Source organism: Rhinolophus sinicus, chromosome 10 (genome assembly GCF_057876585.1).
Source record: "Rhinolophus sinicus isolate RSI-liver-muscle chromosome 10, RSI-T2T, whole genome shotgun sequence".
Taxonomy (NCBI): Eukaryota; Metazoa; Chordata; class Mammalia; order Chiroptera; family Rhinolophidae; genus Rhinolophus; species Rhinolophus sinicus.
In genome coordinates this window covers 11,600,444-11,622,657 of record NC_142510.1, presented here as the reverse complement: position 1 = coordinate 11,622,657, position 22,214 = coordinate 11,600,444, and the positions used below count along the sequence as shown (strand labels likewise).

The 22,214-nt window shown below is 45.2% G+C and overlaps 1 protein-coding gene across 31 annotated transcripts in view; it reads left to right on the top strand.

The window, feature by feature from the left end:
* The window catches only part of RBFOX1 (RNA binding fox-1 homolog 1), a 2,003,336-nt gene that overhangs the window by 683,332 nt on the left and 1,297,790 nt on the right, over positions 1 to 22,214 (top strand). Inside the window, exon 1 of one of the 31 annotated variants that reach the window (XM_074323049.2) lies at positions 20,453 to 20,520. The exons of the other annotated variants lie outside the window; for them this stretch is intronic. Within the exon in view, the coding sequence (XP_074179150.1) occupies positions 20,485 to 20,520 (36 nt within the window). The 5' untranslated portion in view covers positions 20,453 to 20,484. Of the gene's footprint in view, positions 1 to 20,452; positions 20,521 to 22,214 lie in introns of those variants that run through there. 31 annotated transcript variants of the gene reach the window in all.

The following is a 22,214-nucleotide window of genomic DNA, read 5'->3' as shown; positions in this document are numbered from 1 at the left end:
GCAGCCAGGAAATCAAATCCAAAGGATTAAATGCCCCATTCGAAACATAATGGAGAAGTGAAAAAAAAAAAAGGAAAGTTCACCAATAAATGAGGAAGACTTCAAAGTTTCCAAATGATATTCAGGTGTGCCAACAAATTGAGACAAGGTGACCTTGAGTCTGTAGGCCGTCTGGAGTCGCCTCCCTTCCCTTCCTGCTGGTGCCATGACATTAATTTTCCAACAACCACCAGAGCTAGCAGTGGCCATGTAGTGACCGTTTGTCTATGTGCCAAACCCAGTGCTTTTTATCCACTATTTTCATTCATCTTTACAACTCCTGGAAGTAGATATTTTCGTGAATACCATTTTAGGAGGAGAAAACTGACACGGACAGTCAATAACGTCCCCAAGGTCACAGAACTAGGAAATGATGAGGTCAAGTTCTGAACTGTTCTCCATGTGACTCCGAGATGCGGTGTGCGCTCCCAGGGATGTTAATAGTCACCATCAATCGACCTCGCGTCTCTGAATTCATCCTTTCAGGGGTCTGGCTTCCCTACTGGTTTTGAATCGAGCAGGGTTCCCTGCTCCCCCCCGCCTCTGAGATCTCCAAAGCTCTAGGGTATAACATTCACGAAAGAATCAACATGTATGAGACCTGACAATTAAGTTCACGAACTCATCCTAGAAAAAGTGCTACACACCTCACTGCTGAATATGACTACAGTCACCTTTGAAGTCCTCCCCTTGGGAAGCTATGCACCGACACCAGCGCCTAGTCCACCCTTCAAAGCAATGTTGGAACTCTTTTCCTGGAATGGCCATCAGAGCTGTCATCGTATTACCCTTGATGTCCTGAATGTCATCAAAATGTCTTCCTTTCAATATTTCTTTTATCTTAAGGTAAAGAAAGAAGTCATTGGGGGCCGGATCAGGTGAGTAGGGAGGGTGTTTCAATACAGTTCTTTGTTTACTAGCTGAAAACTCCCTCATAGACAGTGCGGTGTGAGCTGGTACATTGTCCTGATGCAAGAGCCATGAATTGTTGGCGAAAAGCTCAGGTCGTCTAACATTTTCATGCAGCCTTTCTAGCACTTCCAAATAGGAAACTTGGTTAATTGTTTGTCCAGTTGGTACAAATTCATAATGAGTAATCCCTCTGATACCAAAAAAAGGTGAGCAACATCGTTGCAGCGAGTTCACGAACTGAATTGTCCGACCTTGTATGTATGTCAAGGGTGTACTAGAGACCGGGCGCTGGACCAGGAGACAGGAGGGAGAATACAGAGATGGCCCCTGCCCTTGTGGAACTTACAATCTCACAGTGAGACAGACCACAAAGAAGGGAACAACTCCGAAGCTGGTTGCCCACCACGATAGATACTAGGGAAGAAACCAGCATGGTTATGAGATGAAAGCAGTAGATAAGAGCCTATTGAGGAGGTTCTCTGAAAAGTGGGAAGAGCATTCCTGGCAGAGGGAACAGCACATACCAAGGCCCTGAGGTGGGAACAAGGTTGTCCTGTTTGAGAAACTGAAAGGAAGTCAATACGGCCGAAATAACAGAGTACGGAGGAAGGCAGCCCTAAGCGGGACTCAACAGTTTTACTTAAAGGGGCAGAGCACACATACCCTGTATCTCAGGTGATTTTCTCTCTCTATCCTTTTGAAAAACAGTTCTGTTCTCTTTCTGCATTGCTTTTCTCCCACTCCACGTTTTTCAAGCACCTGCCCCAGCTGCCTTTGGTTAAAAAACATTCGGTTGTTAAAAGCCCTTTAATTCCGGCCTTTTAATTCAAGAAATCTTTGAGCATTGGAGGCCGAACCCTGTGGTAGGCAATGCAGGGACTCCAAGAGGTGGAGTGATGTGTTTGTGGTGCTTAGAAACCCGTAGCTTTGAATTCCAAAAGTGAAAATGAAGTCGACCTTGCAGAATGAATGACAGGGTAGGTGGTGGGAAGTCTCTAAAGAAGATGCATGTGGGATCTTTTCAAACAATTCTGTGCGCCAGTCAATTTTAAACCCCCCTGTATCTTAGTGAGCACGGTTTATGGCTTTGTTCCTATCACAGGTTTGGAAATCAAGACTTAAGAAAGGTCACACCATTAAATAAATGTTCAACACTCAGGGAGAGATGGGCTGTTAATCACAAATTCTCAGTTGAGTGAAATTAACTTGCTACTTTTATAATAGCTACTTTACTTCGCATTTGTAAAACGTAAAACAAAATTCATCCTTATGTTGGATGAAACAAAGGCAGTTTTTGACCTGGGGATTGTTCCACTGCAGAGAATTGAACAAGAGAAGCATTCAGTGGCTGACATTCTCGGGGGTGCTAGAAATCTATGTGAAAGCCCCTAAAGTCCAGTGTTTCTCCAATTCATTGTGCTTAAGGATACTCGAAAGCTGTGACGTCCAGTATGGTCGCCAGTAGCCATATGTGGGTCCTGGACATTTGAGATGTCGCCAGGTCGAATTGAGATGTGCTGCAAGTGTAAAATACATGCCTTTGGCTAGTTGTCAAAAGATACTGTAAAACAGCTGAATAAGTTGTATATTGATTACACAACAGAATGCTAATCTTTGGATCTATTCAGTTAAATGCATTATTAAAATAATCTCACTTTTTTTTTTTTTAATGCGGCTACTAGAAAATTTGAGATTATATGTAGCTCGCTTTCTGTTTCTCTTTATTGGCTTGTGCTACTCTAAGAAGACATCCGTGTATAGTCACGATGGTGCTGTAACTGCCACCAGGCTTGTCTTATGGAAAACAACCGTATAAACTGGATAAAATATACACGTATGAGGCAGTCCTTTTTGGGCATCGGTCAAAAGCCAGTGGGGATCCATGATCTTTGAGAGAAGGAGAGCATGCCCCGGGCCTCCTCAGTGCCCTAGCTCTCTGCCCAGGAGCCCTGTTAAGCCACAGTGCAGGTGGGAGCACCAGGCAGAGGGGACAAAGTGCAGAGTAGAGGTGGGAATTCTGGCATTCTGATGTGCAATGCCTGGGGCAGGGTCCCAGAAGAGAGAGTACTCATAGATCTCGAATCCTATTCCACTGCCTGGATGGCTCCAAAGCAGGCGGACGTGGGTGGGCAGGAAATGCAGACTGACCCTTTCAAGAGTCCCCATATCAATGAGTAACTCCTCTCTTTGCTCATGAAGTTCTTTGACCGACTCATCTAATTCGATCGTGCTGGAGTTGTAAAAGCCCATTTCTTCCCCCTTCGCTTCCTGTGGAAAGTGAGAAAAGTTCATTCGCATCATAGTTATGTAATCATCTTTCATAAATTTGGAGAGCCGCGCTGGTATGTGCTGGCACCAGTAGTACATTCTCCGGCCCCCATTCGGTTCTCTGTAGGTGGCTGTTGGAGAGGTTAAAAGACAGGACAGGGAAGAAAGTCACAAAACACTTTCCGTGCGCATCTAAGGGGATAATGGCCCTTAAGCTTCCCTTAAAATTGATCTGGCTTCGTGATGATTTCAGCGTGCTCTTTAATAAGTTTTTAGGAGCATATATTGTTTATTATTATTATTTTATTTTGCGGGATAGAAGCTTCACATGCTTTCGTTTACAACGGGGCCAGCTACTTGACCAATTCTTCACCACCAATCATGGAGAAAGAAAATGCTTTACTACCCCACGGGGTGATTTGTAACTAAGATTTAGCAATGATGGGGCAGAAACATGAATGTTCCACAGACGTGTCGTTGGTGCCTCTATGTTCCCAGCATCCGTGAAGTTAGATGGGGTTGGGTGACTAGTTTTGCTCAAGGAAATGTACGGCTTCTCCATTCTTTCTCCCCCCATAGAATCATGTACTGAGATAAAGTTACCACAGGAGTTAAATGAAGCATCTGCGTTAATGAGCTTGGTGTCTCTGGTCAGGAAATTAACATTGGTTGTTAATCCACTGAGTTTTTAGGGTTATTGGTTACTGCAGCATAGACTTATTTCTTCTGACAAACATGGTGCTTACTGGCGTGGGTTATGGTACTCGCCGAAGAGAACAGACTCAGGAGACAAATGCACGTCATACAGAGGTGTCATTTCAAATAAGGATGGGCTGTTAACAGGAAGGACAAGTGACTGTTAGCTCTTTCTCTTCAGCCATAGAAAAATAAATGACATAATGTAAATAGAAACATAAGCATACCAACACATGACATATACAAAACAAATAGCAAGACTGTGGGAAACTGTGGGTTTCCAAGAGGTCTCTGTGGTCCATTCTGTTGTGTGACATTTTTTTATTTTATTTTTTTGAGATGGTGCCTCAGAGGATGCAAGTTATTAGGCCTCCTTTAAAAATATCTTCTCTGAACAACAGCTTGAGCTTGGAGCTGAGGCGCCAGTGGGCGGCCGGTTGGCTCAGTGGTTAGAGTGAGGTGCTCGTAACATCAAGGTCACCGGTTCGATTCCCACAGAGTGAGCTGCACTCTCCACAACTAGATAGAAAATGACAACCTGACTTGGAACTGAGCTGAGCCTCTCACAACTAGATAGAAAAAAACAATGACTTGCCATCCTGGGAAAACACACTGTTCTCCAATATTCCCCAATAATAATATCTTCTCTGGAGGTATTGGATTGGAAGAGAAGACTTACGATGCTGGGGTTCATTTTTCACAGAGCTTTGCTCTCTGGCAAGGCACTCGGTTACGTCCATTGTTGCATCATTCATCTCCTGTGCTGACAAGACTCATCTGATTGTTCACCGGCCATGCAGAGCTGATTGTGTCATCTTCTCCCCTTGCTGGTGCGTCTGTGATTGGCTGCCATGTTGTTCTCTCCTAGAATGAGAACTTCAGAGGCAGAGCCTGTCTCATTCATCTCTCCGTCGCTTAGTACCTCCAGTGCCTGTCAGGCACATGGCAGGCAATATGCGTTCCTGACTGAATAAGTAAATGATCGTTCTGCCACTTACCTCTTAGGGTGTCGTCATCTGCACTGCCACCACCCTGACTCAAGCTGGTGTCCATCAGTGTTTCCTGGACTCCTGACATAACCTGCAAAGAGCCCACAACAGCTGCTCGCACGCCCGCTGTCAGTGTTTTCATCGAAGTCGGAGAGGACTCTTGAAACCCAAATACGATTTCACTGCCTCCTTCCAGCCCAATGGTGGTTTCGCATTGCTCTTTCAAAACACCAAAGTCGTTTGCATGGTCTGCAGGATCCTATCTCTGCGTCCTCACCTGGTTCCCATTCAGATTTCAGTCCAGACCAGTTTCTTTCCTGCAGTTGCTCAAGCACACCCTGGTTTAGTCTCACCCATGCTGTGTGTCTTCACTCATAGGCTCTGCTTCATGAGTCTCACACAGACAGTCGCACGGAGGCTGACACACATGCATTCACGCACGTACACACACACACATGCACACGTGCTTGCTGAGCGAGTCTTGCACCAACGTATGTTCTGCGACCCCAGCTCAAAAGAGGGGGCGTTCCTCTTTTATAATTCCTTCCAGTATGAAATACCCCTTGTTTGCAACACTTGTCAATAGTTGTGGTTTTACATTTACTTTTATGATTATCTGATTCGGGTCTGCAAACACGAAGCAAATCGGGCCTGTCTGGGTTTAGCTTACCGTTGTACCTCAAGAACCTTCTCCAGTACTTGGCATGCATTTGCTCAACAAACAATCATGCATAAATGATGGGCTTTTGTTAGGGGTATTGCAGTTGCCCGCTACTGACTAGGGAGGCGTAACGAGTGCTGGCCTGGTCCCATGCAGCAGAGGTGGTGGGGACCAAAGGTGTGACATCAGCCGTGTCCTACTCAGCAGGTTTGGTCTGCGGCAAGCAGAGATGGAGTGGAGGGGCTCCCTGGGAACTGTTGCCACTCCTGTGGTTCAGTCATCCTTGGGGTTGAACTCAGAGTCTCTGAAGCATGTGGAGGGGCTCATTCCACAGCACCCGATCCTAGGCAGGCCGGGATAGGCTTTCAGGGGCCATCGCACGTTCTGACTGGCTGAGGGCTCAGAAATGGCTCATCTAAACAACACATCGGACTGATAAGAGGTGTTCATTTGCAAAAAGGGCATTCTGAGTTCAAATCCCTAGTTCTGGGCTGTAAAACACAGATTGGGAGTCTCTACACTTCATTCCAATAGGACAGTGAGGTGACAGGGGGCCACAGAGTTTCGTGCAGGTTTTTTGTTGGTGGTGTTTTTTTTCTTTTTTACCTTTTGCTTGTCTTAATGGGGAAGAGTGATGGCAGTGTATAAAAGGGTGCCGGTGGCCTCTCTAATACCATCATCATTTTCAGGCAAATGGGAGTGATAACGGAATCAACAGGGTCAGCTGTGAAGATGAAATTGGCTGGATTTTTGGATGAAAGCATTAATCTATGTGTTCAGAGTGGAAAAGTATAAATTAAAAGAAACTTGCATTTAAATGTGGACAATCAGGGTATCTGAAGGAAACATGGGGATTATTCAAATGGTGGCTAATCGTAAGGGGTGAAAAGCAGTAGTTTGAAACAAGAAAATTAAGAAGTGTGGCTGAGGGTGGCAGGGGGACTATTGGCAATGGCAATTTTGACCTTTTTGACAATTACTTCAGGTGCTGTGTGGAACAGATGGTGTTAAGATAATGATCATACATCTCTTAGAAGTGGTATGAAAGCAAGGTCTTGAGACAGAGATATGGAGATTCTCTGTTTTTGCTTCCCCGGCGATGAAAGGTGTATGCCCTTCTCTTCCTCTGGTAATGCCACCGCGATGCTGACGCCCCCTGATGGCCAAACCTGGAGACGCTTTAGATACACGCCTTCCCCGACTGCTCCCGCCTCCCCATGCACCTAATGATACCACTTACCGGTGGGACCGTGCCATAAGCCTCAGGTGTTCTGGGGTAGAAAACCATTGGTATAATTACAAAGTAAAAAGCGTGGACAATCTCCAAGATGAGGGCTGATGCTTCAATTTGTCATGATGTCTATTTTCTGACCATCGTTTAGTGTCCCTAGAAACCACCCATTTTTAGGAATGTCTGCGTTCTGCGCGTTTCCACAGAGCTCAGGTCTCAAGTAATTTGATGTAAATTATACATTCGCAAGTAGTATTCTAGAAAAACCTTTATGGGGCCCGCAAAAACAAAGTGCACAAAAGGAAATGATGATGTGTTTTATTCATAAGGCAGCATTTCTCTTCAAAATTCTTGCACAGGCCCCAAAATACCTAATGCATCACAGCCGACAGTTGTAGTGCCGGCTTTCCACACACACAGAAGCACTGTTCCTTTTAATCAAGTAAGTTTATTTTGCAGTGAAACCTTTTGTACAATACTGAAAAATAGTCGTGTTCCTTGGAAGCTATTTCAGTTTTCTGAAATGATCATTTTTGATCATTCGCCTAGCAAAACAATTTACCAAGCAGTGGAGGATAACGAAGCATAAAGTTTAATTTGCCTTTTTTAATTGAGTTGTTAATTAGCACCCCTCCACCGTTGGAAACTCCCAACTTGCTTTTTTGTTTTGCTTCTGATCCGAGACATTTTAAAGAATCTAATCTATCATAGTTCCTCTACCCAGGTACTTTCATGAATCACATCAATAGGTGATTATTTTTTAAATCTGTGGACGCTTCAACAGATGCATACAAATTTTTGTCAGTTGGCAAATAATTAGGTAGGGAATACAGAGTGGTGTTAAGTTGATAAAAATAACGGCAACTGATTGAATTCCTACTATGTGCCAGACACTGTTCTCCCTGTTAAACGTGTGTTATTTATTCCTTATAGCATCACGACGTACAAACTGTTATCTCTGTTTTATACACAAGTGAGCAGAGTTTCAGTTACGTTCACCACTTTTTCCAAGGTCATCATCTTATCGCTGCTTGGAGAAAACCGGAATCCCAGGCAGTCTGGCTGGTGGCCTCAAAGGGCATCCTTTGAACCCCATGCTGTATTTTCAAGGTCTTTGAAGTCCAACAGACCCACATTTAAATTTGTAGTTGTGTTGTTAATGCTGATGTTAAATTAACCAAGTTCAGGGGTGTGTGATGTGGGCAGTCAGGGCCCTTTGTCCGGGTGTGAGTGGGGGCTGTACTTGGTTTAATGGTCTTCTGTTGCTGTCTTGACATTCTCATTAATTTTGGGACAAGGGGCCCTGCCTTTTCATTGTCCATTGAGTCCTGCAAATTTTGTAGCTCGTCCTGATACTATTATTGTTTTAACATGCATTTATTCTCTCTCCTCCTATTTGTGTGGGTCGGAAGGCTGTGCATGGCTTAGCTGGGTCCTCTGTTTAGGGTGTCAGCCCACCAGGGCTGGGTTCTCACCTGGAGGCTGGACTAGGTAAGGATGCATCTTCCTGTTTGTGTGCTCACGTGGCAGCATTCAGTTTCTTGTATCTCTAAGGGTGATGGCATTTTGTTTCTTCAAAACCAGCAGGGGGAGACAGAAAGATTTTGGCAAGTCTTGCAGCAAGGTGGAGTCTGCTCTCGGGCAGCAGAATTACAAGAGTGGCGTTCCATCCCCTTTTCTGCGTTTTATTGGTTAGAAGCAAGTTACGGGTCTTTCCCTCACACCAGAGGCAGTGTAATACAAAGGAGACAGGTATGATGTAGGACCATGTCCAGTGGGTTTGCCACAGTCACTGCGTGTTACGATTCCATGTGGTGTGTCTTTTATCATGATTGTTGTTGTAATTGCTAGCAATTCTGTGGAGCTGCTGCTGTGTTCCAGGCCCTGTTCTCAGTGCTTTGCATGGGATTCACTCACTGACTTGTACAGCGGAGTTCCGAGGTCCCAAGGACCGAGCAAAGGTCACCCCCTCTCTGCCCACTGGAGTTAACAGTTCTCAGGGCAGTGAAGCATGAGGCAACTCTTTTTATTTTCCTGAGTGATGTGACTGCCTCAGGAAGTAGTTAACTAGCAATGATTAGAAACGTGGAGTTTAGTACCCAGGTGACCCAGGTGCGCTCCCAGCTCTCTTGATTTCTTGTCTGAGTCACACCTACGTTTCCCCATCAGAGATCCTTCAGGAGCTCGTAGCACAGTGTGGAGGGGTGACGGCTGCTTCGAGAGGAAGGTTCCTTACAACGTGGCAGTTCCACACAGTTCAGCCCATCGGGTTGTGCTTTTGTGCTTAAGATATTATTAGCCTATGGAGTCCCAAACGCTCTCTTGTCTAAGGCAGTTTGATGCAAAGAAACACAGTGGAGCCGCCCCAAAGCTCCCTGGAAACTTGCCATCACCCACATAACTACTTCCTTCTCTCTTCTCTATAGTCTTTCGTTATGCTGATTAATTTGCCCTTCCACCTTTTTGCACCAGTCTCTTTCTTGCTCTCTTCCACACTCTCTCTCTCACTATCGATTTCTTCATTTCTCCGCGTGTTTCTAGTCTTATTTCTCTTTCTCCCCCTGCCCCATTTCTCCGTTTTCACCCCAACAAATAGCATGTCAAGAAGTCTCCCTTCTCAGGTGGGAGAGAACAAGGAGGAAGGACGAAAGGGCTGATGGGAGAGAAATCGATCCATCTCCTTTCCTTGTGGTGTGTCTGTAAGTCTCTTGAAAGATGGTTCACGAGGGCAGAGGAAGCAAAGGCTCCTTTCTGGCTTCAGCTGGAAAACAGAGTGCACTGTGCTCGCTTGTCTTCTGGAAGGGTCTTCTGCTCCCACATTTTCCCTTTAACTGCCCTGAGTGTTTGGTAGGCATGCCACCATTTCACCCAGCATTTCACTGCAGGAATCAGATCCTACCCTGTCTTTCTCAAGCTATTACTGCCCGATAATTTGGAAAGTTCCACAGCCCTTCCATTGGAAATGCTTCTACTTCCTCCTTCAGGGCAACCGAGGGCAAGGACTTGCATTCGCCTTCCCAGATGTCCTCTGTCCATTTGATTGGGCAGTTATTCCTTGGGGGAGATGTGTGTGTCTGCACGTGCAATAATGAAGCAAAACCAGATCGCCCCTCTCCCCATTTTGATCCCAGCTCCTTCCCATCCATCTACAAGTTTTGTCTCTGAATTATCCTGTTTCTAACAGACATGGCCAATCTCTGTCCATCTAGGGAATCTTCCCTCTCAGCCCGTGAGCACCGCATCCTAGAAACCAAACATCCTCAGCATCTTTCACCTCCTCACATCTGACAAAGAACAGTCTGTGGCAGCTTGATTTCTTATCCCTGGTCACTTGTTGACTCCTGTTACGCAGGGCGGCCTGCGGGGTCTCTGCTCCCGCTCCCCACATAAGAACATAGGATACGGTGAGGCCAAAAAGGAATATCCACAGAGTCATAGATAGGGGGTTCATACCACTATAGTCTCGCTGGCGGCTGGGTTGGAGACACAGGAAGCAGGAGCCACACTGTTCGCAATCTCACTGCACCGCTTGCAGGCTCAGCCGCCATCTTCTTGCTAGCCCCCATTTTCTGCTAGTGTAGCCACAGCAGTTATATTAGTGGCCAATGGCTCACTGGTTACAGCTGACGGCCAAGTAGCCACAGCTGATGGCCATCCAATCACAGTTGATGGCCATTTACTACCTGAGCCAGCACCTTTCTATGTGAGACCGAGAGCCTGGAAACTGCATTCCTGGCTCTGTCCCTACAACTCCACTCGACCCCTTTGAATCCAACTGCTCCCCTCACTACCACTGAAGTAACTGTCTCCAAAGTCGCCGGGGCCCCTTCCGCTGTCACTGCCTGTTCTCAGCTCCTGCATCTGTCTCCAACATCAGCTGGCACTGAGCAGCGTGACTGCTGGAGTCTCTGCCCCTTCATGTCTTTTTCAAGATGGGGGTCTCTGTGTCACTTTTGACCTGTTCTTAATCCCCTGTCTCCACCTGGTTTCTCTTCTCTTAGACACGGACCGCCTTGCTTTCTCCTCTACCACTTCCATTTTCATCTGGATCTTGCCCAATCACCGTGGACAAGAAGTTGGAAGTACCTACCTGTTCTCACTGCTTTTCATACGTAAACTGCTCTAGTGCCTTTTGAGATTAAAAAGTGGTGCTACTGGTTTGCAGGAGAAAAACTGAAATGCTGAGCGTTTAAGTTTCTTACTTGGAAATTTCAGGGACTAACCCTGAGTTTGTCTTTGATTTCTACTTGTCTGCTTGTCAGCTCCCTCCGAGTTAGTTACCTGCTAGTGATTCTCACTCAAAACCAAACTCACATTCCTGTCTCTCCTGTCTTTGCTCATCCTCTGTGTTCCCTGGTTTTAATTGACTGCATTGAGTTTCAGTCGTCTCTTTCTGCATCATTTTTTGGTAACTCCACGCCTTTCCCCCTCAACCAATCAGCTGCCGACCTCTGTTCATTTCATTCTCAAATATCTCCTCTTCCTTCTAAATTCTGTCGTGTTCTTCTGAACCTTCTTCACTTGTCTCATTGGAGTATTACAATAACCTCTTTTTAAGATTCATTTTATTTTGCTCCATAGTACGATTATTGTGTGCTGATTCATTTGGCAAAAAGATGGAAGGAAAGTTTTTAAAAATCTATAACCTGTATTATGAAGACTTTATGTACGGGTTGAATTTTGTTCCCCCAAAAGTAGTGTTGGACTTCTAACCCCGTGTTCCTTAGAATGTGATCTTATTTGCAGAGAGTATCTTTATAGAGATTATGAAGTTGAAATGACATCATTAGGGTGACGGATAACCCAGTCTGACTCGTGTCCCTATAAAAAAGGGAAATTTGGATTCAGACATGCACACAGGGAGGACGTCATGTGAAGACCGGATTTATGCTGCCACAAGCCAAGGAATGCCACAGATTCCCAGCAAACCTTCAGAGGCAAGGAGAGAGGTACATATTTTCCCTCACAGCCTTTAGAAGGAACCAACCCTGCTGGCACCTTGATTTTTGAATTCCCATCTCCAGAACCCTGGGAGACAACACATTTCTGCTGTTTAAGCCACCAGTTTGTGGTGCTTTCAAACTTGTCTTCCTGCTTCTGGCCTTGCTTTCGTTTTTCTATCGCTGATCAATTTCTCTAAAACCCAGCTTTTCTGTGTAACTCCCCCTGTATAAGCTTCATGGGACTTTGTGGCTGCTATGCATGCAACAGCCAACTTTTTAGGCAAACACTGAGCATTCCAGGGTCCCCTAGGAGATAAGTGCCCAGAGGAGAGTGACTTTGCCCTGTTTACCAGGGTATCCCAGCATATTGACAAGTGCCAGGAACAGAGCAAATGCTCTTTTGTTGAATGAGTGAATGAATGAGTGAATAAATGAATGAATTATTGGGTGATGAACCCATTCCCCTTTCTGGCTTCATCTGGAACGAATCACGGCCTTTTCCCAAATTGTTCCATCTTTCTACCTCTTCCCACTTGCTGTCACAGCTGATATCTGCCCATAGCCGCCTCTGTTTGTTTTTAGATTATATGTGTCATTCAAGACCCAGCTCATTTTTCAGTGCTTTCTCAAATTTTCCCTGATGTTTTCTGATGGGAAGAAATCCTCCCCTCCCATGTCACTGTGGAAGCACTTTTTTACTTTGCATTATAGTTCTTTTATGTTACCTCCAGTGTGGTAATATTACTTTTACAGCTTAGCTCCTGAGAGGTAGGCATTCAATCAAGATTTGTTAAGGGAGTAAATTAATGAAATAAAGATCTGGGATAACAGAGCTGACGTTAGAACTCAGAAGCCCCCACCCCCGCCCCGCTTATTTCTGTGTCTAGGCAACAGTTTGTCCAAAGATTTCCCTGTTAAAATTTTTATTTACAAATGCTCTTCAGGAATTACATCTAAGAGAAAGGAGCTGGCGTTCAGCACATTGAAAAGTTGAATTGCAGGTTGCCATGGGAACAGAGTTGAGAGTTGAGTTTTCTGTATATGAGTGTTTTAATGAAAACATTTTCTTGGCCGTTATAGATGGGTTTGTGTACCAGCAGAGAAGTGCTTTATCTTAATATACTATTATATTCATAAGTTAGATTGATGGTCTGAAGTATTAGTTCATCAAATCACTCTACGTTATTGTCGTTTCCTTGTAGAAAGTCATTCCATTGCTAACAAAATGAAGGCTGTCCTTATTTGTGGAAGAAAATCTCTCTCTAGACCAACATTTTTTTTCTGTTTCATTTTGAGAAGTGGCCTTTTTTATTTTAGCCAGAGGACATTTACCTTAAGCATCTAAGTGATTCTGTTCTGCCTTTGATGGAATAATTGTCCCAAATCATGCATGCATTCTGCATGCTGTTGACAATTATTAAGTCATTTGAAGGATGTCATGATGGCGGTGGTGACGATGGCGGTCGTGGTGGACAGAAGCTCAAAGTTGGCCCCAAACTTAGGAAGTAGGAGACTGTCCATGCACAAATCACTGTTCCTTTGTTTTAGTTTTAAGGCAAGGATTTCTGTAGTGTGGCTCAATAGGTGAGACTCTACAGATGATGGCCACTAGAGTACCATGCCATGGAGACGCTGAAGTCATAATTAGGTAACTATTAGTTCTACTTGCAATCTTCTGTTAAAAATCATGTATGAAGCATCTTGTCTCTGCCCAGAGATGGCCGTGATACTCGTTGTGGTGAATTTGAGGTACCATTCTGGTTGCCTCTTGAAGATCTCTTTTAATACAGAGATCCAACCCATCATTCTCCTCAAGTACCTTTTAATAGGAAATCTCCCAATAAACCTATTAAAAGCATAATGTAAACCTCATTCTGTCAGGCTTTGGAGCTGTAAGTGGCTTCTAATTTGCACAAGATTGGAATAGCAGTGAAGAATTACAGTAACTAAGTGAAACACTCATCGGATTTTCAATTTTCTGATAGCATCCCATGTAATTTCTTGTAATGCGTCGGTAGCCAAGCGCGGTGACACATGTCAAGGCTCATGCCGGAGCTTCTGCCCACATCAGCGTTCCATCGAGAAGCACAATGCTGTGGGCTCTCCTCCTGGGGCGGGGGCAGAGCGGTGACTTTGTTTGGCCTTGATGGAAATTCCATTATATACAGTCCTCTGAACCAGTCTCATAATTTCTAACAGCTCAGATAGATGTTTTTGATGCTTGACATCTGACTTCACATATTTACTGGAACAAATTGTGAAGCGTTCCTTCCATGCAAGCGCTTGGCAGAATATATGGTTTGCCCCCCTGTTGCCTGCGGTCCTTGTGGAGTTGATTGCCTCATCGGGGCGAAGGCTGTGTGCTTTGTGTTCTGATAAACGGACTCCTGTTGGAGGCACCACAAGAAGCAGAGGGCATCGTGGTTGTGAACCAGTGAGATAAGGCCCTAAGTTTTCATCAGCGTGTTTCATATTTTCCTCAGTTGTTGTTTTCTTAACTCATCCATTTCCCCTCTCAGAGAACATAGAGTTTTTCTTCTGACCTTAACATGGGAGTCTCTTGTGCCTAACCCTTAGTGCCTTCAAGTTTGGTGACGTATGTCAGTTGGTTAGAACCTCAAGCCAGTGACAGAATTGCAAATAGTCTAATCACAATTGGTAAAGGGAAAAATAAGTCAACCAGGCTTCAAAATAATTACCGTCATCCCCCCTTATCGGCCACCTCGCTTTCTGTGGTTTCAGCTACCCGTGGTCAAACTGCAGTTTGAAAATATTAAATGGAAAATTCCGGAACTGAGCAATTCATAAGTTTTACATTGCACGCCATTCTGAGGAGTGGGGTGAACGTTCACCCTGTCCTGCTCCATCCTGTGTGGGACGCAAATCATCCCTTTGTCCAGCATCCCCACGTCCCGCCCGTTAGTCCCTTTGTAGGCTTCTCGGTTACCAGAGCAACTGTCTATCACAGCGCTTGTGCTCAAGTAACCCTTGTTTTATGTAATAAGGGCGTAAAACAAGAGTCGTGATGCTGGCAATTGGGATATGCAAAGATTAGCGGTCAAGTGCTCCCTTTAAGTGAACAGGTGTGTATGCCCAGGAAAAATCATAGTGTATATAGGGGTCACGGGGGTTCTTAGAACATACGCCATGTGGTTGCGGGAGGGAGGTTCGACTGCAATGGTGCTGCCACTGGTCTTTGCCTATGGCTGGCCTACTTACACGACTGTCCTACTCTTTAGGCAGGTATTTTGACTTATTAGTTTTACCTGTGTGAGGATGAATGCACACTAATTCACCGCGGCATCCTCTTCAAAGGTCCCCTTTGTGACCAAAGGCATTCATTTGTGAGGTAGCAGGGTTGCAGTTAAGACAATAGTCTCAGGCTTTATACCTCACAGTCAGGCTAATTGGCTTCTGCGCCAGGGTGAGCTAACCATGGTGCTTAAGAAACATCTTTTGGACCCTTCATTTCAGCCACGTAATGACAGCAAACATTTATCGAATTCCTGTTGGAGCGAATCCCTTGTTCCTGTGCTGTGTGATGGGGTGGGGGTAGGGCAGCCAGGAAAGATTCATTTTAGTGCAGCAGGGACTTCCTGGCTGCTCAGGACGGACAGGCATCACTGCTTCTATCTAAAACATGCGGAAAAAATATGATTTGAGTCTTTCGCTTTGGCTTGTCTCAATGGCTGTTATTGAAAATAAGTTGAACTTGGACTCTGAAATTCTAGATCAGATTTTTACAACCTCCAGACCGTGGCATCTGGGGCCCGATCATTTGTTGGGGTGTACACACATTAAGAAAGGAAACAACTATTCAAATTGGAATACTTAACATATACTGATAACAAAAGATGGATACAAGTTACGTTGAACTTCTGCAATGACTAGAGGTACTCAAAGTGGTTACCATCAGCATCCAGACACTTGTGATTACGGCAAATTACTGCTTGAGCAACTCGGACCAATGTGGCCACTTGTATATATTTTTTTGGCACTGCCGTATAAATATTTATAGAACAAGGCTTGGCATGGACTAAGGGCTTAGCATAAGGGCTCAAAAGTACAAAGGTGAACTTTTTTGGTATGTGACTTACATCTCAATAAATCTGTTATGAAAGACGTGGTATCGTCGTTTTTGTCCTTACTTACGAATTTACTGAACTTTCCTGAGCCTCTGATCTAACTCAAAGGAGTCCCAGCATCCTCAGAGTATTATTTGAGCTTTAGGTGAGCTATTATTAGAGAAACGTGGGCAATAGAGCTATCGGTAACTAGTAGGCATTAAGAAATGATAGGTGATTCCGAAGTATGGCACCGGTCTCGCTATTCCCGCGTATTTTTCAGTGTATCATCCTTAGCAACTGCCTTGGGGTTCCCTCACCCTCCCTCCCACTGACAGTCCATTAAAGCTTTATTACTCCAGCAGTATCAGCATCTCTTGGGAGCTTGTTAGAGACGCAGAGACTCCAGCCTTACCTCCAATCACAGTTGGAGAAACACTTCCTTAAAGGGCCCCTTCCATTTGTTTCTCTTCATTAAGGCCCTTTTCAGACTCCCACTTACCTAGAATTTCTTTCTCTCTTACTGGCTATAGATTCACTTTGCTTTCACTGATTGGCCTTTGAAAAATTGTTAATGCTTTTTCTTGCTCACCATTCTGTACGCCCGCAAATACAGGACCGTTCTACGTCCTCTGATCCTAAGGTGTGAATGAACACAGTCCTCTCTCCCGTGGTGATCCAACTCCAAGCTCCCAGGCTGAGTTAGAATTCGGGACTCCTGGAACACACTTGGGCAAAATGTGCTAGCTAACTAGAAATCCAGAATTCTAGGTCACCCCTGGATCAACACCCGAGTGTCCCTTTGTGTGTGACCATCTGTATAAGCACGCTTCTATACAATTGAAAGGTCCCCAACAATACCTACCTTGAAAACACCCAACAGTTCAAGCCAGAGGGGTGTGTGCGACAGATATTACAATAAAATGGCATTCAAGATGGAATCAATGTTGGGAAAATCGAAAAAAATAAAAGGCAAGTTGTCATCCTGAGAGTGTTTTCTTTCACCTGTGTTAAAGTCCGTTGCCGCCCCCAGCGACTGCCCCTCAATCTTTCCTGTCTTGGTAAATGGCATGACCATCCACTCGGTTGCTTGACTGAAAACCTAGGTGTCAGTACTGATTCCTTCTTTCCCTTCCATCTGTCAGAAAATCCAGTTGTTCCCACCTTCAGAAGAATCTCAAATCCATCCACTTCCACACATGTCCACTACTTACTTCCTTCTCTAGGTGCTGTCGCTCATGGTCTTCTGTCAGGGGCTCCTAAATTCATCTGCCTGGTCACTCCTGCCACCCCGCCCCTACCCACAACCCTTCTGTTCGCAGCAGCCAAAGTCTAATTTGTAAATGGAAGGTGTGCGTGTTGTATACCCCACCCCAGCTGCTGATTGTACGCCTTCTTTCTATTCCTCAGACTCTTCGAGCTTGTTCCAGCCTTAGAGTTCTGTTCTCTCCCCATCCCCTTTAACATTTCTCTTCCAGCTACTTGCATGAATGCCTCATTATTCTTTGAGTCTTAGCCTCAAATCTCACCCCCTTAAAGCAAGAACGCCCTATCCAATTAAGACCCATCAGAGTGCCCGTTTGTATTTCCTGGGCCAGGCGCCTGGCACAGAAGTGGTGCAGGGATGCCTTTGGAATACATGCCTCACCAAGTGACCAAGTTCTGGAAAATGCTGATAATGTAGAACTAGAACGGCCCTATGGTGGAGTTAGACACGTAGCTCGGGAAAGCTGGAGCTATCCAGAGGAAAGTTCATTTGCCATGCTTCAGTTTATCTAATAGAGAGAGAGATTGCCTATCAATTAAAGCCGCCAGGGTTGAGCTGGGATGTGGTCCCTGGAGATACGAAGTAATTTCATCTCATCTGGAGCAGTTTTAGAATTCAATAATGCAGTCAGGTTTTAGTATTCCACCCCCACCCCCACCCCCACCCCACATAATGATTCATGGGCCATGAAATTTTTCATTAAAAAATTCCCAGGCTTGCAAAGTGGGGAAAAAGGAGGCCGCACACACCTCATTGGTTCAACCATTTTGTTGAGGCCCCGACTACAGCTCCCTGAGATGGGGCCTTGGAATTTTACATCAAGTTTTTTTGCAAATGAAATGAAATGCAAACAAATACTTAATGGTTCTGAAAGGGCATGAAGTCATTAAGATTTCTCATTTTGTGGGGTGCTTTGGGGGTCTCCATATTTTGGGAGTGAAATCAATGAAATTCTGTGTGTGTGTGTGTGTGTGTGTGTGTGTGTGTGTGTGTGTAGATCAGGGCAACTCTGGGTTTCAATTTCCTTTGTGCCCTTTGCCAGCTGCATGCCCTTGGGAAGCCACTTCACCCTGTGTCCTGTGTAAAATGCGGGTGATGTCAGTTCTGCTGGGAGGAGCCTGTGAAGGCTCACAGGTCTCTGCTCTCAGAAGGGCCCGTGCCCGGGTTCGTGCTTGTGCTGTCACCATCTTGAAATCCTTAATAATTTTTGAATAATGGGCCCTGCATTTTCATTCTGCATCCGGCCCCACAAATTATGCAGCTGGTCCTGATTTGATGAGATTACATAAGTACAGTGCCTGTCAGAGGCGCTTCAATGAGATGGATACTAAATATGCATTAGTTCTTTTTCTTATGTGTTTGAATAGCTGTGTGTTTCTGCTCTGTGGGTTAGGCGAAATTGACAATGCTGATCCTGTTCTAGTCTCTCTCTCTCTCTCTCTGTGTCTCTTTCTGTCTCTCTCTCTCTCTCTGTCTCTCTCTGTCTCTTTCTCTCTCTGTCTCTCTCTGTCTCTTTCTCTGTCTGTTTCGCTCTCTGTCTCTCTCTGTCTCTGTCTCTGTCTCTGTGTGTCTCTCTCTGTCTCTCTCTGTCTCTCTCTCTCTTTCTGTCTCTCGCTTTCTGTCTCTCTCTTTCTGTCCCTCTCGCTCTCTCTCTGTCTCTCTCTCTCTGTCTCTGTCTCTCTCTGTCTCTGTCTCTGTCTCTCTGTCCCTCTCTCTCTCTCTGTCTCTGTCTCTCTCTCTGTCTCTCTCTCTGTCCCTCTCGCTGTCTCTCTGTCTCTCTCTCTGTCTCTGTCTCTCTCTCTCTGTCTCTGTCTCTCTCTCTGTCTCTCTCTGTCTCTCTCTCTGTCTCCCTCTCGCTCTCTCTCTCTCTCTCTCTGTCTCTCTCTCTCTGTCTCTCTCTCTCTGTCTCTGTCTCTCTCTCTGTCTCTCTCTCTCTCTCTCTCTCTCTCTTCTCTACAGCCACACCCCTAAGAGAAGCCAATTGTCTTTCGATTACTCTTAAGACCGCAGGAAGATAGTCAATCCTCATGCCCCACCCCCACAACGTCTGGAGGACAGATAGTATTTGGAGAACATTAATGGCCTAATAGCTTGGTGAGATGAGACTCTTTGTGAAAGCAGTTTTCCAACTGTAAATTGCTACTCACATAAGTCATGACGATGTACATTGAACAAAAGGTTTATTCAACTGTAACTGTGGTGCCGATATGGGCAAGGAGATACGTCAGGATCTTATGGGGTCACTGCCATCAAAACCACAGCTCCCTAAACGGCAGTGTTCCCGCTGTGATTTTGGTAGGCCTAGCGATGTGTGCTACACGCTGCGGGGTGAGGCTGTTGGGATGGTTGATTATAACACGGGACTCCTGGCCGTAGGAGATCATGGATGTTAGTGGCTGAGAGGTAATGGTCAAAGCTGAAGGATGGAGAAGACGCTGGGGACGGAAGCATAGAGTGAGATCAGAGAGAGCTGGAGAAGGCTGACCTTGGGGGATGCTTACACCTGAGGTTCTCAACCTTTGGATTAACATAGATTCCCCAGGAACGTTGCATGGATGGTTTTGATGGGGACCATCTATGTCACCTAGGGTGAGAACCACCACTGGTCTACATATAAAGGGCTGGCAGGCAGCCAGAAGAGGGAAGTTGACGTTGAAAGAGTCTCAGACATGCATCGACACCAGTGCAGTGACAAGGAGGGTACCTGGACATTCCTTCCTCTCTCTTTTCCAATAATAATCATAATCATAGTAAGTGCCTGTATCAACCATCTCTGTTCTCTATTTACTCTCTGCAGTGACCCAAATGGTTACTGGCTCTTTTGAGTACGCCCTCTAAGAGACATTTCACTTCTCTCCTCCTTTACCCTCTCTCAGTATTTATTTCATCACAACACAGTCACTGAAATCATCTTTTGATGGTACTTATTATTCTTGTCCTCCGTCCCCAGCCCTGGATTGTAAGCTCTGTGAGAGCGTGGGTCTTGCTGGTTTTGTTCGTGGCTCTATCTCTACAAGCTGGATCCCTGCCTGGCACATCAAGTCTTCAACTACCGTGTTTCTCTGAAAATAAGACCGGGTCTTATATTAATTTTTGCTCCAAAAGACGCATTAGGGCTTATGTTCAGGGGATGTCGTCCTGCAAAATCATGCTAAGGCTTACTTTCCGGTTAGGTCTTATTTTCGGGGAAACACGGTATTTCTGGAACAGATGAGTGAGTCCGTTGTGCACCTGAGATTATTTTCCACCGTGAACTTTGGGTTGTCCGGATGTAAGGCAGAATTACTTGCATGCTCCCACAGCCTCATCCCCCCCCCCCACATCCATGTTAGCCCCCCTGGACTCGTTTGTTCTCTCCCATTTGATGTCTCTGCTCTTCTTCAGGATGGGTCCGTCTCACACATTCAGTGAGGAATGTCTTCTGCCACATCTACAAAATCCTTCTGGAAGGTAAGGTCTGGAGGGCAGGCCTAGGACTGGTTTTCTTGTTCATCCACACCCCATAAATTTGCACCCCGAGACTCTCCACCCCTCCCACAACCTCCCCGTGTCGAGGAGAGGACGTGAGCACACATCAGAGGTATCCCGAGTTTGTGGCCAGGCGTAAAGAACCCACAAACCATTTCTTCTCAGGAATCGCATTGTTCTTTCACTAGCGGTCTTTCTTGCGATTCTGTGTTTTTGTGATTTTCATAGATCACAGCCCAAAGATCACATTCCTAATAGAAGCTGATTTGTTTGTCAGAAGAGGGGGAGGTATTAATATGACTATACAGGCGCTGCTGTGGGCGGGGAAAACACAGAGTGGGCATAAGATAGTGCAGAATAAATTTGTTTTCTCGGTCTCACTTCTTTCCTTGACGGTCTTGTGGAGTGAGGGGAGAAATAATCAAGGCGTCTCTGCTTTTTATGGGTCTGCGGCAGCTTTGCTGGAATGCATTTTGGAATCCATGAAGGACATTAATAAGATAGTATAAGAACCTGCTTGTTTAAAAAGAGAAAATAAGCTTTAATTTAAATGGCTGAATAGCTAGATGCTAACGAACTACGACTGCAAATGTGAAGAGCCGTTTCTTAGGTTTCCAAATGATTTTCACACTTCCCAGGCTTTATTCAAATTTGTAATATACTTTATGGTTTTCCTTTATTGGCTAGGGGAAGAAAAGAAAAAAAACAAAACACGTCCTGAAGAATTAGGTTTCCATCAAAGCTGATGGAATACACTAATAAAATTATATGTCATATTAAAATGTGAAGTATATGCTGGTATAATATTGTCTGAGTCAATCCAATGGAATAACATAATTAATAGTAGCTTTAATAATTAACTTAGAAAGGCAAGAAGCTGAGGACAGCTTCTCTCTCTCTCTCTCTCTCTCTCTCTCTCTCTCTCTCTCTTTTTCTGTCTCTGTCTCTGTCTCTCTTTCTCTCTCTCTCTCTCTCTCTCTCTCTCTCTCTCTCCCTCTCCCTCTCTCCCCCCCCCCACTAGCTTACTGTTTTCTTCATCCAGATATGTATAGAAAAGTATTAAATGGCTGTTGAAAATCCCAGAGGCCTGTTTACTGCAAGGTGGAAGTAGGAAAGCTGCCATAGTTCAGAAAGCTGCTTCTGGCATGAGATGAAAGTCAGATCAGCTCAAGTTTGGGTCAGATTCGAGAGGCCCCACTGGAGTGTTTGTGCTTGTATCTATAGCCCAGATAAGTTAGTGGAAGAAATTGTTCCCTGTGGCAGGTCATGAATCTAATTACCTTGGAAACATTACTACAGGCGCTTGATTGAAATTTGCTAAGCAATGTATGCTGGCCGTGGCTTCTCCCACCTTCAAATCATGTGTGATGTGTGGACAGCGTCGTCCACATGGGCCGGTAACTCATGGACCCATAACTCAAGGAGGGACGCCATGTTGTCCCGCTGAAAACAGACCCGGGAGAGCTGCTGTTTGCTGAGCACCCAGCCCCTTGTAGAGAAGAGAGGGGAAAAAAGGACATCCCTGAGCGACAAGAGAGGAATACTGAAGCCTCATGAGTTGACAAGGAAACACAGGGAGAGAGATAAATGGCTGGTTTTTAAGCACTAATTCAGTGCCTCCCTCACTGAGGGTTGAGTCATTGTCTAGGCCTGTTTCCTGCTGTTAGGGATTTGAA